This window comes from Leucoraja erinacea, unplaced genomic scaffold, assembly GCF_028641065.1.
Source record: "Leucoraja erinacea ecotype New England unplaced genomic scaffold, Leri_hhj_1 Leri_76S, whole genome shotgun sequence".
Lineage (NCBI taxonomy): Eukaryota > Metazoa > Chordata > Chondrichthyes > Rajiformes > Rajidae > Leucoraja > Leucoraja erinaceus.
The window spans coordinates 295,279-312,620 of record NW_026576696.1 but is presented as its reverse complement, the minus strand read 5'-3'; the positions used below and the strand labels follow the sequence as shown (position 1 = coordinate 312,620).

The 17,342-nt window shown below is 42.1% G+C and overlaps 1 protein-coding gene across 1 annotated transcript in view; it reads left to right on the top strand.

Annotated features, from left to right (window-relative positions):
* Positions 1-647: 647 nt before the first annotated feature.
* LOC129694711 (sodium/calcium exchanger 1-like) overlaps positions 648-17,342 on the top strand; it is a 253,571-nt gene continuing 236,876 nt past the window's right edge. The window contains 1 exon segment of the mRNA XM_055631466.1: positions 648-1,582. Coding sequence (XP_055487441.1) covers positions 1,502-1,582 — 81 coding nt within the window. The 5' untranslated portion in view covers positions 648-1,501.

The following is a 17,342-nucleotide window of genomic DNA, read 5'->3' as shown; positions in this document are numbered from 1 at the left end:
GTTACCGGAGGTGGTGAAGACAGGTATGAAAGTGATGCTTAAGTGGCTTTTAAATAGGCACATAGTTTTGTGGGGAATGAAGGGGTGGGGGTTATGTGCATGCAGATGAGATTAATATAGCTTGGCGTCATGATCGCCACAGACATTGTGGGTCGTAGGGGCCTGTGCTGTATTTTTCTACAATCAAAGTTCTATAACAGCAAAACGTACCATTTGGTACATCAGCAAACTGCACGTGGTGTTACCCGTGCTAACTCAAATGGAACCAATGGAAGTCATTGTAATATCCTGCTGCAGATCAGGGCAGTGCCCCAAAACTGTAATATCCCTTTAAGGTTTATTGTAAAGTATTATTGGTGCAAATGATCACAGCTGGGATCAATTGCCAGCTAATTGCAGTTATATATATTCTGAAGCTAAGTGACCACTCATTATTCCAGGCAAGGCTCTTTGGGAATGGTAGGTAAAGGCTTTTCATTTTGTTTTTAAATGTGTTTTTTTGTGGTGCTTGGTTTCTTCTTTCTTTACAGGGTAGTATATTTTGTTTTATTTATCTAATCATTGTCTTCCTGGTGAATTTAATTTTGTGGCCATTGTCAGTTTTTTTTTTTTTTTTGCAACATTGTCATCATCCCCTCAACACCAGCATTCTGTTGCTCCATTCCCATTTACAGATATCAATAGAACGCTTTCCTGCCTTTCCTTCCATTTTTCCAGATTATTTATGTCACGTGCAGGTTAACTGGCTGCATGCCAGTTTGCAGAATTTGCATTTGAGCAAATAAACATGAATCATTTTTTGATATGAAGCAATTATTTGATGCAGTTTAACTATCTAGGTCCATTTGGCAGTGGTTGCCTCGGTGTAATGTGCACTGCATTGTGAATTACCTGACTCTGTGACACAGTCCAATAGCAGTGATTTCTGCTGTAATAACAATCTTGCAGACAGATCAGACCTGACATTCTTGAAAACTGCTTAACACTCTCCTGCGTGGCTTATTGATGGTGGCTGTTTTTTGTCTTACAAGCTGTTGAACAAATGGCAGACATTTAACTTACTTCTGAATATGTAATGTTAAATGTATTGTACAGGAATATTTATCTGGTTACACAGTGAGTGGCTCTGTGAGACTGCCTCTGCTGTGTGGAATGATTTATGTAGGCACAATTGGATGAATAAATAGCTCATGGATAAGATTTTGACATAAGGCTTTACTATCTGTTTAATATAAATGTGGTTGTGAAAGTGGCTAGCTAGATCCTCTTTTGTTTTAACCAATGTGTAACTGTTACTGCTGAGTCCCATACTGGCCATAAAAACGTTATCATTCACGTGCTGGGTCCAACTAAAGACTGCCAGACAATACAGTTCAGCACCACTAAGTTAGTGTTGGGAACCAACCCATGTATGGAAGCAAAAGCGGAAAATTACAGATAAGCTCAGACAGAGTTATGCAAACCATGTTTAGAGACACTTAAAGGACAAGAATCTTCCCTGATGCCCGACTTAAATTTAGAGAAGCTACTGCATGCTGCCTTTTTCCACAAAGCTCCCAACGGCTGCAGGAACTCTCCTAAGGTAGGCTGCACAACTGTATTACTTTTAACTCTCATTTTCTCAACATGTATTCCTTGTTCTGCCGGCACCTATCACGCCAGGCAGTTAGTTGCAGGATGCTGACTCTCTCCAAAGAGAGAAGTAACAAGAATTCGGCCCAAGCTATTCCGAGTTAAGGAGAGGTTAGACAAACATGGGTTGTTTTCTCTGGCAGGTCGGGTTGCTAGGAGGGAGGGGGGGAGGGGGTGTGGAAGACCTGACAGAAGTATGGAAAATTAAGGCATAGATAGGGTAAACAGTCAGAACATCTTTTCGCAGTGCGGAGATGTCAAAGACTAGAGGGCAAATCTTTAAGTTGAGCGAAACCAAGTTTAAAGGAGAGGTGAGGGGCAAATGTTTTAGTAGGTGCCTGGAATGTGCTGCCGGAGGTTGTGGTGGAGGCAGAAATGTTAGTTGCATTTAGGGGGGGGTTTCTCAATAGGCACACATATATGCAGGGAACGGGGTGATATCACCATCTGTGGGCAGACATTAGTTTATCTTGGCATCCTATTTGGCACGTATTTTGTGGCCCATTAGCCTGCTCTGTTGATTTGTTCAATTTTAATAAACATTGCTTCATGAGTGAATGTTTAAACGTTGAGATAATTAATGCAACAATTTATAGAAATGCATTTTTACGTTAACTCTAACCCAGGTGTCATCATCTACTTCAACATTTCTTGCATAATTGGTGCTGAGGATTTGTGGAAAGTGAGCTGTATTTTCCTAACGTACCGTTTGACTTGTAATAGGAACATCGATTATTTCTCATTCCAAAGCTCGGTTGTTTATTCACCGCAGGTGATTGACATTCTCCTGAATATTGATTTTTAGCAGTGACCAAGTTGCCTGAATGAGACCATTACCAAAGATGAGACTGAACATTGGGTGTGAGGTGGTGCAATTGGATAGTCTGAAGTGACGTCCGAGTCCATCACCACACACTGCCAGTAGGAAAACCCTATTGATCGAACAAACCTGCCTTTCCCCAACCCGAGTGCCAGGGAAAGCTGTAATCCGTCATATAGCAGAAAAACAGGCCCTTTGGCCCATGCTGACCAATATGCCCTGTCTAACCTAGTCCCATTTGCCCATGCATGCCCCATATCCTTCTAAACATTTCCTCTATACATGTCCAAATGCCTTAATAAATGCTATTGGTACCTGCCTCAACTACCTCTTCTGACAGCTCGTTCCATATACTTGCCACGCTCTGAGTGAAAACATTGCCCCTCGGATTCCTAACAAATGTTTCCCTTCTCGCCTTAAACCTATGTCAATAGACAATAGGAGCAGGAGTAGGCCACTCGAGCCAGCACTGCCATTCAATGTGATCATGGCTGATCATCGCCAGTCAATAACCCGTTCCTGCCTTCTCCCCATGTACCCTGACTCCGCTATCTTTAAGAGCCCCATCTAGTTTTCTCTTGAAAGTATCCAGCGAACTGGCCTCCACCGCCCTCTGAGGCAGAGGATTCCACACTCACAACTCTCTGTGAAAAAGAGTTCTGGATTTCCCCATACCCCAAGAAAAAATCTCTGCATTCACCCTATCTATTTCCCTTGTGATTGTCTACACCTCTATAAGATCATCTCTTTCTCCTGTGTGCCTGTGAATAAAGTTCTAGCTTGCCCAAGTTCTCCCTATAAGCTCAGGCCCTTGACTCGTGACCACATTCTCGTGAATCTTTTAGACAATAGGAGCAGGAGTAGGTCATTTGGCCCTTTGAGCCAGCACTGCAATTCAATGTGATCGTGGCTGATCATTCCCAATCAGTACCTCATTCCTGCCTTCTCCCCATATCTCCTGACTCCGCTATCTTTAAGAGCCCTATCAAGCTCTCTCTTGAAAGTATCCAGAGAACCGGCCTCCACCGCCCTCTGAGGCAGAGAATTCCAGACTCGCAACTATCTGTGAGAAAAAGTGTTTCCTCATCTCCGTTCTAAATGGCTTACCCCTTATTCTTAAACTGTGGCCCCTAGCTCTGCACTTTACAGCTTGCATTTCCTTCCTCTTGCAAAGATGCTATCCCCTATTTTCTATTCTGTCTCCACTGTATCTGCTCCCTAGATTAAATGTGTCTTTCTCTTGTACACTTGATTTCTCCCCTTCTGTCAAATATCAATACCTCACCCTTGGTGTCCCTTGCATCTGCTCTTGCTCCCTCTCCATTTTGCCTTCCACCCCACCAGCCTTCATATCCAACACCTGACATTTCTGGCACTTCTGACATGATCCCACCAACTGTCATGTCATTCCATTCCAGCCTCAGAAGGCAGTGGAGGCTGATTCTGCATGCTTTCAAGAGAGTATAAGATAGAACTCTTAAAACTAGAGGAGTATGGGGAGAAGGCAGGAACGGGGTACTGATTGTGGATGATCAGCCGTGATCACATTGAATGGCGGTGCTGGCTCGAAGGGCCGAATGGGCCGCACCTATGGCCTATCTATATACCTGGATTCTCCACTTCTAGGCTACTCCCTTTGCAACTCTAGGTTACTCGTCTCTATATTAATAACATAGATTTCTCCACCTTCTGCCCCAAAGGCTACATAATTACATTACATTACACACACTCTGAGTGTCTTGCCCCAAGGACACAACGACAGTATGCACTCCAAGCGGGATTCGAACCGGCTACCTTCCGGTCGCCAGCCGAACACTTAGCCCATAGTGCCATCTGTCGTCCCACTATCATCCCACCTCCCTAAGTATTGCTCCCAGCAACCACAGATGTAACACCTGTCCTTGTACCTCCTCCCTAGCCTCCATCCAGGGACACGGATGGTTCTTTCAGATGAGTCAAAGGTTCATATGCACCTCTTCCAACCCCTCTTGCTGCATCTGGGAAGTTGCTGCCTTGCAGTGCATGAAAACCAGATTCAATCCTGACTACAGGCCCCGTCTGTACGGGGTTTGTACGTTCAGGGGTTATGGGGAGACGGCAGTAGAATGGGGTTGAGGGAAAGATAGATCAGCCACAATTGAATGGAGTAGACTTGATGAGCCCAATGGCCTAATTCTACTCCTAGAACTTTGATCTCCTGGTGACTATGTGGACCATCTCCAACTGCTCAGTGGCCTCCCACACTCCAAAGATGTGTAGGTTAATTGGCTTTGGTAAAATTGTAAATTGTCCATTGTGTGTGTGTAGGATGGTGCTAGTGGATGTGGGCTCTGTGGCCCAAGCATAGACTTGATGACCATTCTGCTGAACACTTGTGCTTGGTCTGCCAAGGCATGTGCGGTCTGCCGAGGCCTACACGATACCCCGGTTGCTGACCACTTCAACTTGCCTTTCCATTCTGGCCTTTCTGTCCTGGGCTGCCTCCATTGCCAGAGTGGGGCCAAATGGAAACTTGAGGAACGACATCTCCGGTTCCACTTTGGTAGCTTGCACCCCACGATTTGAACACAAACTTTAAGTAACCTCCTCCCCTGAGCCCTGCCTGACCTTGCATTTATTTCCCCTACATTCCTTCCCCAAACTACATAATCTACACGTTGTCCATCCTCTACCGTCACAATTCTAAACTCTCTAATCATTTTGCCTTTCAGCTTGTGTTCATCTGTGCTACCACCTGTCTATTGAAAGGTCCCTCTCCTGTTTACCTACAATGCTTTGTTCTGTCCCTCCACTCGTCTAGCTTTCTTTCACTCCCACAACCCCGCAATCTGTCTGAAGTCCCAACCCGAAACGTCACCTATCCATCTTCTCCACAGATGCTGCCTGACCTAGAGTTACTCCAACACTCTGTGAAACGTCACCTATCCATGTTCTCCACAGATGCTGCCTGACCCGCTGAGTTAACTCCAGCACTCTGTGAAACGTCACCTATCCATGTTCTCCACAGATGCTGCCTGACCCACTGAGTTATGGTGCAGCAGCATCTATGGAGTGAAGGAAATAGGCAACGTTTCGGGCCGAAACCCTTCTGGAAATAGGCAACGTTTCGGGCCAAAACCTGGAAGGGTTTCGGCCCGAAACGTTGCCTATTTCCTTAGCTCCATAGAGCTGTTGCACCCGCTGAGTTATTCCAGCACTCTGTGAAATGTCAACTATCCATGTTCTCCACAGATGCTGCCTGACCCACTGAGTCACTCCAGCACTCTGTGAAACGTCAACTATCCATGTTCTCCACAGATGCTGCCTGACCCGCTGAGTTAACTCCAGCACTCTGTGAAACGTCACCTATCCATGTTCTCCACAGATGCTGCCTGACCCGCTGAGTTACTCCAGCATTTTCTTTTCGGAAAATCAGCATTGGCCACTCCTTGTTTCAACTATATTCCCAGTGTAGTGTTGATCTTGCTCATTCGATTTCTATTTAATTATTTGTGAAAATGAACAAAATTAAACTAAATGCAGGGAAATACAGTAGATTGCGAGATCATGCAATCTGATCATGTTCCTTTTTCCAGTTCCATTTGAGTATCGGAATTGGTGTTCAGGTATGGTTTGACCACGATAGATTACACAACCGGCCACTAAAACCGGGGGGGGGGTTCAATTGTTGAATGTCCATAACCGTAAGAACTCGAAAGGCTTGTCCTAATGAACACAAGTGAAACTAGCAACTATCGAGCAGATCCGTGGAACAGAAGCGGATGTGGCCTAGAATGCTGATATGGCGTGCAGTACAATGTAATCTATTCTCCATTCCAGTAAGAAGTTCCATAAAATCATCAGCGCCCCTTGATGACGCTTTCAACCGTGTATTGTCAAAAGAATCTTTAGTCCCGCTTTCCAGGGAATACTTCGTCTCAAATTACGCTTTCAGTTAAGACTGAGAAATTTGTCAAACCAAATACAATATTTACACCCAAGGAAACTGATCTGCTTAAACGTCGACTCTGTTTTCTAGCTATACATGATGTGCATTGTTTCGGTTATTTCCCGGCTCCTGACCACGTTTCCTTTGATACAATGTGCGTTCATTTATTAGCATTGAACACTGCAGTAATTCGCTAGTTTGCCAGGGGGCACGGTATTAATTCCTTCCTTCCAAGCGCTCTGCATCAATCCCTTGACAAAATATGTTATCAGGTGATTATATTACTGACGTTGAAAAGTGAAATTCATACCCACTTGAGCAAGGAGGTGTAAACGGAGTGGACTATTCCCTTGCGATCGGGTGACATTTAACCATGCAGCGTTCGGGAAGGAACGTAATTTACATTTATTAACCGCGTTTCAACTCTAGTTTATGTAGAATTAAATTGTGTTCGTGTGAATAACCGGAATATATGGTGGTGAGAACATGTAATGTGCTTGGCTTCACGCGTCGGGACTGGAAGGTAACTGGTATATTACAGTACTTGGGAAACTGGACTACTCTTATCCGTGCCATTCTGGTACACAATGTGAAGGTTGTCAGTCGTACAGCGTAGAAACAGCCCCTTCGGCCCAACTTGCCACCGACTCGCCTCCCCGTATCCCTCCAAACCTGTCCTAGCCATTAACCCATCGAAATGCTGTTTAAACGTTGCCATAGTATCTGCCTCAACTAATTCCTTCGGCAAATTGTGTTGGGAAGAACAGCAGATGCTGGTGCACAGTAAATCGAAGATCGACACAAAATGTTAGAGTAACTCCGTGGGACAGGCAGCATCTATGGAGAGAAGGAATGGGTGACGTTTCGGGTCGAGACCCTTCTTCGACCTGAAACGTCACCCATTCTTTCTCTCCAGAGATGCTGCCTGTCCCACGGAGTTACTTCAGCATTTTGTGTCTACATCTTAATTCCTCCAGCATCTCGTTTCATACTCCTACAATACTTTTGTGTAGAAAAGTTAACCCTCGGATTTCAAATCTCCTCCCCCCCCCCCCACCTTAAAAGTGTCCTCTGGTTGCCAATTCCCCTACATGGTTTGACCCAATATTGTCTTCATTATTTTGTACACCTCTGAATCCTCCTGCATTCCAAGAAATAAAGCCTGCACAACTTCTTGTCACAGCTCAGGTCCTCATCCTGGCAAAATCCTTGTAAATCTTTCCATCTTGATAGCATATTTCCTACAATGAAGCCCAAATGTGAACACAATACTCTAAATGTGGCCACATCAGCTTTGCTACACACTGATGGCCAATGTGCCCAAAGCTGCCTTGCCCACTCCATTCACATGTGGTGGCACTTTCAAGGTGTGGTGTCTTTCAATCACAGCGTGTAGTTGCATTGAAGAGGGGAGATTTACCTGGTTGTTTCCTAGGCAGGACACTGGGTATGGAGAGAGATGAATAGGCTGGAGATGTGAGGGATTGCAGATGCAGGAAATCTTGCATACAACAGTGCTGGAGTAACTGAGCAGGTCGGGCAGCATTTGTGGAGGGCATTGATAGATGATATTGGATCTGGGTCCTTCCTTCAGACTGGATAAGCTAATTTGTTTTCCTTGGTGTTGAGAAGGGTGGCCTGATTGAAATGCACACAAATTGAGGTGTATATAGCACAGACGGCTTAATCTATTTCCCATAATAAAAGTATTTAAAAAAAACAGAGGGTATAATTGTAACGTGAGGAGTTGCACTGAAGGCCTGATTCTGTGCTGTGCAACCCCATGACCCTGCCCTAATTATAGCATTTGGATTAAATAGTATAACAATTGGTATTTATTTTTGGTTTTTGAGGCATAAGTGCTGACTGGGAAGCGAGAAGTCTCATGGTTAAACATGAATTAATCATACTTTATTAGCCAAGTACGTTTTACAACATGGTCCCATTCACAACAAAAACCATACACCTTCAACAGTCCAGCAAACCTTAAGGCCAGGGTGCACTAAATTCTCCAGTGGAGATTGAACCCACAAATGTTCAGTTTCAGGCTGAATTATGCCACTGACAAGTCATGGGTTTTTATTGGAAACCCACCTTGGATTACTGACTTGTTTTGGGAAATGATCCACATCGTCTTACTTGCGTACTGCCTATTGTGCGTCCTGCCATGTAGGGCAGCAATGAAGGTCCTACACTCCTGTCTGTTCTGGACACTACCCAGGTCAGGTCCATTGTTTTCATTTCCTCCTCTACAGTTTGATGCCAGGTGGTTTTGGGTCTCCCTCTTTTCCTTTCCCTTCCGGTGGCCAATGCAGGGCTATTCTTGGGATGCTGCCTGGTACATTCATGCTAGCATCTGTCGATAGCCCTGGAGGTCCATCACGCCCAGTAGTGTTGATTCCTTCAGTTGCTGTTTCCATAACGTATTTGTTTTTTGAGAAAGGGTTGTTAGACCTGTGCTCAACCCCCAACCTGGAGGTCCAGTGGATTGCTCTTTGTCTGGCCTCTACCCTTTGACCTGTCCAGCATGGGAGATCCTAACAGGAGACAAATCTCCCCCTGGCATAGCTCTTGGGGTCACTGAGGCACACAAGCTCCCCGAACACGACAAGGTTGCAATCCAACAAGGTTGCACATCATTTTAGCTGAAAGAAAAGTGTGTTGAAGCTTATTTATTGAAATGGAATTGGTCATATTTGAAACGTACTGTTTCCACTCCAGCACCAGAAGTAGTAGTAATAGAAGTATATACAATTGAGGGTATAGTCAACCTTTCTCCTAGCATGGAAGTGTAAAATACTGCAGAGCATGGCTTTAAGGTTTGATGGACAAAGTTAAAAGGACATGTGTAGGGCAAGATGGTGGTGTGCCTGGAATGTGCTGCCAGGGGTGATGAAAGCAGATACAATTGTTATCCAAAGCTTTTAGGTAGGCCTGTTGATATGATTCGCATGCAAGCAGATTAGTTAACTTTGCATTATGTTCAGTAGATACTGTGGACTGAAGGACTTGTTCCATATATTCAATCTTCCTGTTTCCCTATAGGCAATTTGAATCCCTCCAATTTAATGTTCAGACTGGGAATGCCCAGGTCTGCTGATGACATTGGTGGTCCAGTAAAAAGTGAAAAGGTATAGAAATAAATTTTATGGTGAAAAGTCTTGCAAACCTATTAATTTAATCGCTTTAAAGCTGCCTCAAAACTTTCCTTCAGTCAGCTTTGAGGCTGCCAATTTAATAATAAATGGTATGAACAACCTTGTTTTTGCCATTGAGCCAGGCAGGGCATTTACTCTACAACAGCAGTCTGCAGACTCTGAGATGGCTGCAATTTGCAATAATACAGCTTGCAAACATTTTCCAAACTAAAGATTCATTGTAACGGTCGCATATTTCAACCTGCACTATGTATTTCCAAAATATGCCTGGCAACTGGTTTTTGGCCTCTTTGACTGGAATTGTTGATCACTAAACTAGTTTCCCTCCAAAGGATTTGGTCACTGAAATGTGCATAAGTAACATCCCAATGTATTCAAATTGAATGTGTGTACCAGGTTTAGTTGTCCATCCCAGTTCAGCAAATGAAAACTGGGGCAACGTTGATGAATGAACAAACCTTGAACAACTAAATTGTTGGAATGCAAGGCTTCAATGAGCATGAATGGTTTAAGAGGCTTCATGATTATGTAAATAAAATACTCTGGGTTTTGAGCTGCTCAGATGACAGTGCCGGAAGTATGTTCTGAAATATTGCTATTACATCATTTGATTAAATTATTAAAGAGACTGCAGCTGCTTGACTTGCTTCTCACTATTGTCTACTGACTAAATAGAAAGGCATATCATCTTGAGCAAAGGGATATCAGATAGAAATAGAACGGGCAACTGATCTTTTGCAATGGAAACCAGTATTTTCATTCTGATCTATATTACAGTATCTCCATAATGTTTAGGATAAAGACCCATCATTTATTTATTTGCCACTGTACTCCACAATTTGAGATTTGTAATAGAAAAAAATCACATGTGGTTGAAGTGCACATTGTCATATTTTAATAAAGGCCATTTTTATACATGGTAGACAGAAATGCTGGAGAAACTCAGCGGGTGAGGCAGCATCTATGGAGAGAAGGAAATGGGCAATGTTTCGGGTCGAAACCCTTCTTCAGACTTGAAACATTGCCTATTTCCTTCACTCCATAGATGCTGACTCACCTGCTGAGTTTCTCCAGTATTTTTGTCTACCTTTGATTTTCCAGCATCTGCAGTTGCTTCTCAACCATTTTTATACATTTTGGTTTCACCAGAAATTACAGCAATGTTTATACATGATGTTGCACCATAATGTTTGGGACACAGCAATGTCATGTAAATGAAAGTAATCATGTTTAGTATGTTGTTGTATATCCTTTGCATGCAATGACTGCTTGAAGTCTGCGATTCATGGACATCACCAGTCTTCTCTGGTGATACTTTGCCAGACCTGTATTGCAGCCGTCTTTAGCTTGTGCTTGTTTTGGGGGCTAGTCCCCTTCAGTTTTCTCTTCAGCATATAAAAGGCATGCTCAATTGGGTTCAGATCGAGTTATTGACTTTGGCACTCAAGAATTGACCATTTCTTAGCTTTGGAAATACTCCTTTGTTGCTTTAGCAGTATGGTTGGGATCATTGTCTTGCTGTAGACCAAACTGCCAGCCTATGAGTAGGTATGTTACAAAACCTACCTGAATCATGTCTGAGAATCTGTCCCAGCTCCGTGTGTGCGATTTTGGTGCTGTTTAGAGGGAGCGGGTTTAAAACGCGATTTTTACTAGGCTGTTGCAATCGAAAATGTTCAGCCTAGTAAATCATTAACGGAAAATTGCTGGAAGACCCAGGCGCAAATGGTATTATTAGTTTTTATGGCCTTGTATAATAGTTATAGTAGTTTAAAAATTACTCTCTCAACCCGCAACCTCTCGCAGCCCCAGGGTTTTATAAAGCAAACAATTAAAGGTATGTACCTTATTTTTACATTAAAAAGGGGCTTCTTAAGAACCCTGTATATAAAGTTTTCTATAGCGAATAGTTCATTTCGGGCTCTTTATATCCCGCAGTATTTTTCTGGGCATTTGAGGGCACAAATGTGAACGCTCTAAACCAGCGCGTTCACAGGAACCCACTAGAAAGCCGATTTAAATTGACTTTAATTTACAGCAATTGAACACTAAATTCCTTCCATTTGGCCTATAAATTGATGTAAATGAGATTTAAAAATCATGTTTTATTGTGAATATTATTTGGACACTTAGGCTATTTAAAAATGTTAATCATTTATTAAGAAATTGATAGATGTTTAGATCTAGTAATTCAAGTTTGAAATTAGCTACAAGTGGGTACCAAACTAATTATATGCTTTATAACAGGTCCCCCAGTAAGATTATTTTTATATTTGTTTCAGAATGGTTCAATCACAAATCATTCAGTTCTCTTAATTTTTGGTTATGGGCTTTTGACTGTCCTCGATCACAGCTTTTTTGTTATGTCCATAGAAAATCAATAGGGACCAAGATGCTAATTTCCGAGTATGAAAATGGCCATAACTTTTTTATTACTTGAGATATGAAAGTGAATTAGGTGTCAAATTAAGCTTATTGTTATGCTTTATCTGATGGGATAAATTGCAGACTTGATTTTTTAAATCTCAAAATTTTGTAACATTGCTACTATGAGTTTTGAGGCATTTGTTTGAACTTGAGCAGATAGGTTGTGTCTATACACTTCAGAATTCATTATGTTACTACCATCAACAGTTGTATCATCAATGAAGATAAGTGAGCCAGTACCTTCAGCAGCCATACATGCCCAGGCCATAACCCCCACCACTGTTTGCACAAATGTAGTGGTAGCCTCTGATCCTTTCTGTCCTCATATTTTGCTCTTGCCATGCACTCTATGGTCAATTAATTTCATCTGTCCTCATACCTTTTTCCAGAATTGAGTTGCTTTTTAAGTACTTATTATCTGTAACCTGGCCATTCTATTTTTGTGGCTAACCAGTGGCTTGCATCTTGCAGTGCAGCCTCTGTATTTCTGTTCATGAAGTCTGCTACAGTGGTCAATGACAAATCCATACCTGAAGAGTGTTTCTAATCTGTTGGACAGGTATTTGAGGATTTTTCTTCAGAGAGAGAATTCTTCTGTCATCAGCTGTGGAGGTCTTCCTTGGCCTGCCAGTCCCTTTGCGATTAAGCTCACCAGTGCTCTCTTTCTTCTTAATGATGTTCCAAACAGTTGATTTTGGGAAGCTTAAAGTTTGGCTGCTGTCTCTTAACAGTTTTATTCTTGTTTCTCACTCATTATGGCTTCCTTGACTTTCATTGGCACAACTTTGGTCCTCGTGTTGATAAACAGCAATAAGTTTCCAAAGGTGATAGAAAGACTAAGTGCTGAGAGCTCTCTTATACCTGCATTAAGGAGGCAATTAAACACACCTGAGCAATTACAAACACCTGTGAAGCCATGTGTCGCAAACATGATGGTGCCCTGAAATGGGGACTATGTATCAACACAGCTGAAATTTCTACACAATAAAAGCAAAATGGATAAAAATGGCCCTTATTAAAATCTGACAAAGTGCACTTTAACCACATGTGTTTTTTTTTTCCTATTACAAATCCCAAATTATGGAGTACAAGGGAAAATAAATAAATGATGGATCTTTGTCCCAAACATTATGGAGGGCACTGTATGAACCATTTATTGTTAGTTAGTGATGGAGCAAATTAACCTGTGTTCATTGAATCGGGTGATGTTTTAAGCAATTATAACACTTTAAACATGTCTTGCAAAAAACACAGTGGCTTGCTATTTGGAAAAACCTCTACAATGTAACTTTGCAAGAAAACTCAACACAAATTAAGTTTTTTTGGGGATTGGACTTTGCATCAATCCTTGTGAAAGCAAGTGGCAATTAGAATTGTGTAGGAGGACAGAATTAATATTGCATACATGAACTTGCCAAAGATGGCGCAAGTCCCTAATCTAGACATTGGCTCTTGAAATTGAAGGGACAGGTTTTTATTTACTGGCTGCAGCCATCAATGTCAGCCAGCATAAATCATCCAGCCTTATTACATTAAGGAAGAGACTTGAAGTGCTGTTGGGTTCACAATTCCAGTAAGATGGCTCCATTTGCAATGATGAATTGTGACTTTTTTCAAGGTTGGAGTGGGATGTTTTCCTGATGGTTAGTTTTATTCATGTTCTGTGTACTGGGGTACAGTGAGCTTTGCATGCTATCCAAACAATACATGGGTGCAATTAAGTCAAACTTTAGTACCATCGAACAAAGGGGAAGTAAAGTGCAGAATATGGTTTGCAACAGCTCCCATCCATTGGACGTTTGTCCTATTTTTAGATGGAGGTTGGTGACTTGGTAGGTCCTGTTGATAAAGCAAGATGCACTGTTGGTAGGGTGCCCAAGCTAGGGAAATCGAGAACCAGAGGCCATAGGTTTACAATGGAGGGAAGATTTTATAGGAATCTAAGGGTTAACTTTTTCACACAAGGTGGGTGTATGGAACAAGATGCTGGAGGAGGTAGTTGAGGTGGGGCCTATCGCAACATTTAAGAAACACACAGGTGCATAAAACATGTTGAGAGAGATTTGGGCCAAATGCAGCCAAGTGTATCGATAGGACATGTTGGTTGGTGTGGGCCACTTGGGCTGAAGGGCCTGTTCCCACACTGTATGACTGACTCTAAATGCAGTGCATTTTACTCCTGGAACATTTGTAATGGTGGTAAAATATTAGATTATTGAAGGGATGCCAATCAATTTGGCTTTTCCCCCTCGAGGACTAGGTATTTTTTATTATGCTATTTTGTTAATGTGCCTTGGAGCTGGAGGCAGAATGGTATGTTGGGAGTTTTCCATTGCTGGATACCTAGCCTGGTTTACCTTTGCCTCTGTGCCCCTGGGATACTGCAGATAGATTGTCCATAATTAGTTTTGGCATAATTTGGTAGACATTGTGGATCAAAGGACCTGTTCTTGTGCTGTACTGGTCTACCCTGTATGCCATGTGCTGAAAGTTGTGCTCTCAAATGCTCAGTGGCAATGTTGGCCATTCCCCTGCACAGTGCAGGTGTTAACCTGCCACTTACCTGCTCAAATTAGATTAAAATCTGAGGGCATGTCATAGTCTGAGGATTTTCGAATGGAATCTTGTCTGCAATCTCAGTCGGCATCCTCACTTCGGCCCTGACGTGAAGGTAGTTTCACTGACTTGATGAAAGTGAAATTGGTTAAGGTATAGGACGTATAATAGTGAATTATTATTCTCCTTGGTGGAAAGTTCAGTGGTTATATTTGAAACTCAATTGGGGTTGCTATTCTGTGTGCTTGAATAACTAGGATGGAGATAAATTCCCTAGTTCACTGATCTCTGAATTTGTCAAGGTGATAATTCATTGAGGAAAGTTTTGGCATGACAAGTATAGATGCAAACTAATCTGACAAACATAGATAAAATATTAAAAACATTGGTGCCTTTTGGGTAGTATTCCCTGAGTGGAGAAATGTAGCGAGTAAATAGTAATTGTAGGTGAAAGATCAGACCAAGGCACCATTGCTCAAATTTCAAGATTATATAGCCGGTACTTGAAGCATTTCTGCTAAACTCTTTTGATCACATTGACTAAGACATGGTTGTCTAACAGCCATTTTTTGGGGATGTCAAAGTTGAGTTGACTGTAATGGTACTATAGTGCTTGGGGTAGGATTAATATCCTTGGAATAATTAAAGCTATTGGTAGATTTCATAAACTCCTTTCAGCTACTGTAGCAGCAAAATTAAGTTAATTGCCAAAAGTCCAGGACAAGGGGTCACAGCTTAAGGATAAGGGGGAAATCCTTTAAAACTGAGATGAGAAAAACTTTTTTCACACAGTGGTGAATCTCTGGAACTCTCTGCAACAGAGGGTAGTTGAGGCCAGTTCATTGGTTATATTTAAGAGGGAGTTAGATGTGGCCCTTGTGGCTAAGGGGATCAGAGGATATGGAGAGGGCAGGTACGGGATACTGAGTTGGATGATCAGCCATGATCATATTGAATGGCGGTGCAGGCTCGAAGGGCCAAATGGCCTACTCCTGCACCTAATTTCTATGTTTCCAGAGGTCTCTTATGGTCAGTTGTTATGGAGGGGATAAAATAGCCAAAAGACTGGTGGAATCAAAGTGAATAATCTTAAAAGATCTGGATGTGATATTCCTAGCGGAGAAAAATGATGTGCTCATTTGGATAGACAATAGACAATAGATGTGGGAGTAGGCCATTCGGCCCTTCGAGCCAGCACTGCCACTCGATCTTCTTTCGTGTGGCGTGCACAGCCTAAAGTTGTTGGACAACTTCTATTTGATCTTCTGTTTGTGCACGTCGAGTTAATTGCATTAGTCGAAACAGGGCGGACCACGTGAAGGTTGCAATCTTCCACCCCGCCATTCAATGTGATCATGGCTGATCATCCCCAATCAGTACCCCGTTCCTGCATTCTCCCTATATCCCCTGACTCTGCTATTTTTAAGAGCCCTATCTAGCTTCTGGAGTTAATACAAATATTAGACCTAATCTGATAGCTTCTAGAGCTTGTAGAAGTACGCTAGACTAAATGTACCAGCTTTGGTAATTGTAATACCAGCACTGTTATGCTCTTCTGTGAAGAGTAGCCAATACAATTTGGGGAAAACTCTGTATCCAATTTGTACACAGCAAAGTGATACACATTGAAATCTGTTGCTCTTGTGAGTAGTACAATAAGATCTTTATATTCTGGTGTGGAGTTTCTCAATACTGCACTGGGATTGCAGGTATATCCTCTAGAATGGGACAATCTCATAAGCATCTAGCAAGAGACCCAGTAGCTGCTCCTGGTTAACCTGGAAATGTAATTGTATTATAGGTGTTTGGATATTACCAGGTTCTTGCTAGCAATGACAAATCAGCCAATCAATCACTTTCTTCCTTCCTCCACCCCCTCCCAACCAAATGTATTTGATGCATTGATTAACCACACAAGCATTAATGAAATTGTCTCTAAATCAATGCTACGTCGAATCACTGTAGAATTGCTTTCACCCCGAAGGTTCTGATAAAGAAAAAGAATGCCACTTCAAGTTTTTTTTTTTTCATTTTAATAAAAAAGCTACTTAATGGTTTATTATTCCCTGGGTGCCACATGTCAACCTTAACTGGCTTCAGTGGCTGTTCCTATAAAATGGAAATTGGATTTGCCTTGCAGTTCCATTGTTTCTTGTATTAATTATCAAATGGGCCAATCATTTTAGTGTACATTTAATTTGTAAAGACAAAGTTTTGTATTAATCAAGTCTAACTGTTCCTTGCACTGAAAACTTCAAGGACAGACAAGCAATGCCTCAGCCATTAAGTTTGACTACTGCTGCAAACCTAATTTAGTTTTGACGATTATTGAAGTAATGCGGATCCAAATGCAATAGCAACAAGTGATTGATTGATGCTACATTTGTAGTAACTTGCTATTCATTACTGGATCAAAAATATAGTCTAAGTGTATACAGGTTACAAAACGGTAGCAAGCATGTCTGATGTCGTCAATATTTGAGACTTTTAATAGCACACTTGGTATACATGCCCAAATGTCTGCAGATGAGTTTATCTGCCTCCTTCAACCTAATGGTTGAATCCTACATTGCAACTGCAGAGACACGAATTTGGAGATGAAGGCAGTTCACCCCTGGCTGATTAGTGCATAGATATTTTACAGCCATCCCAGAACCAAAAAAGGTAGTAACAGCGATTCCGAACACTAGGTGTTTCCTTTCGCAAATAGGAAGGAAAGCGCAATTACCCATTCACTTGCATTAATCTGGGCTTTCCGAAGGACATTTTCGTTAAAGCTTTATTGTTAAAGCGGTCCCTTTGTTGGATTTGACTTGCCGTG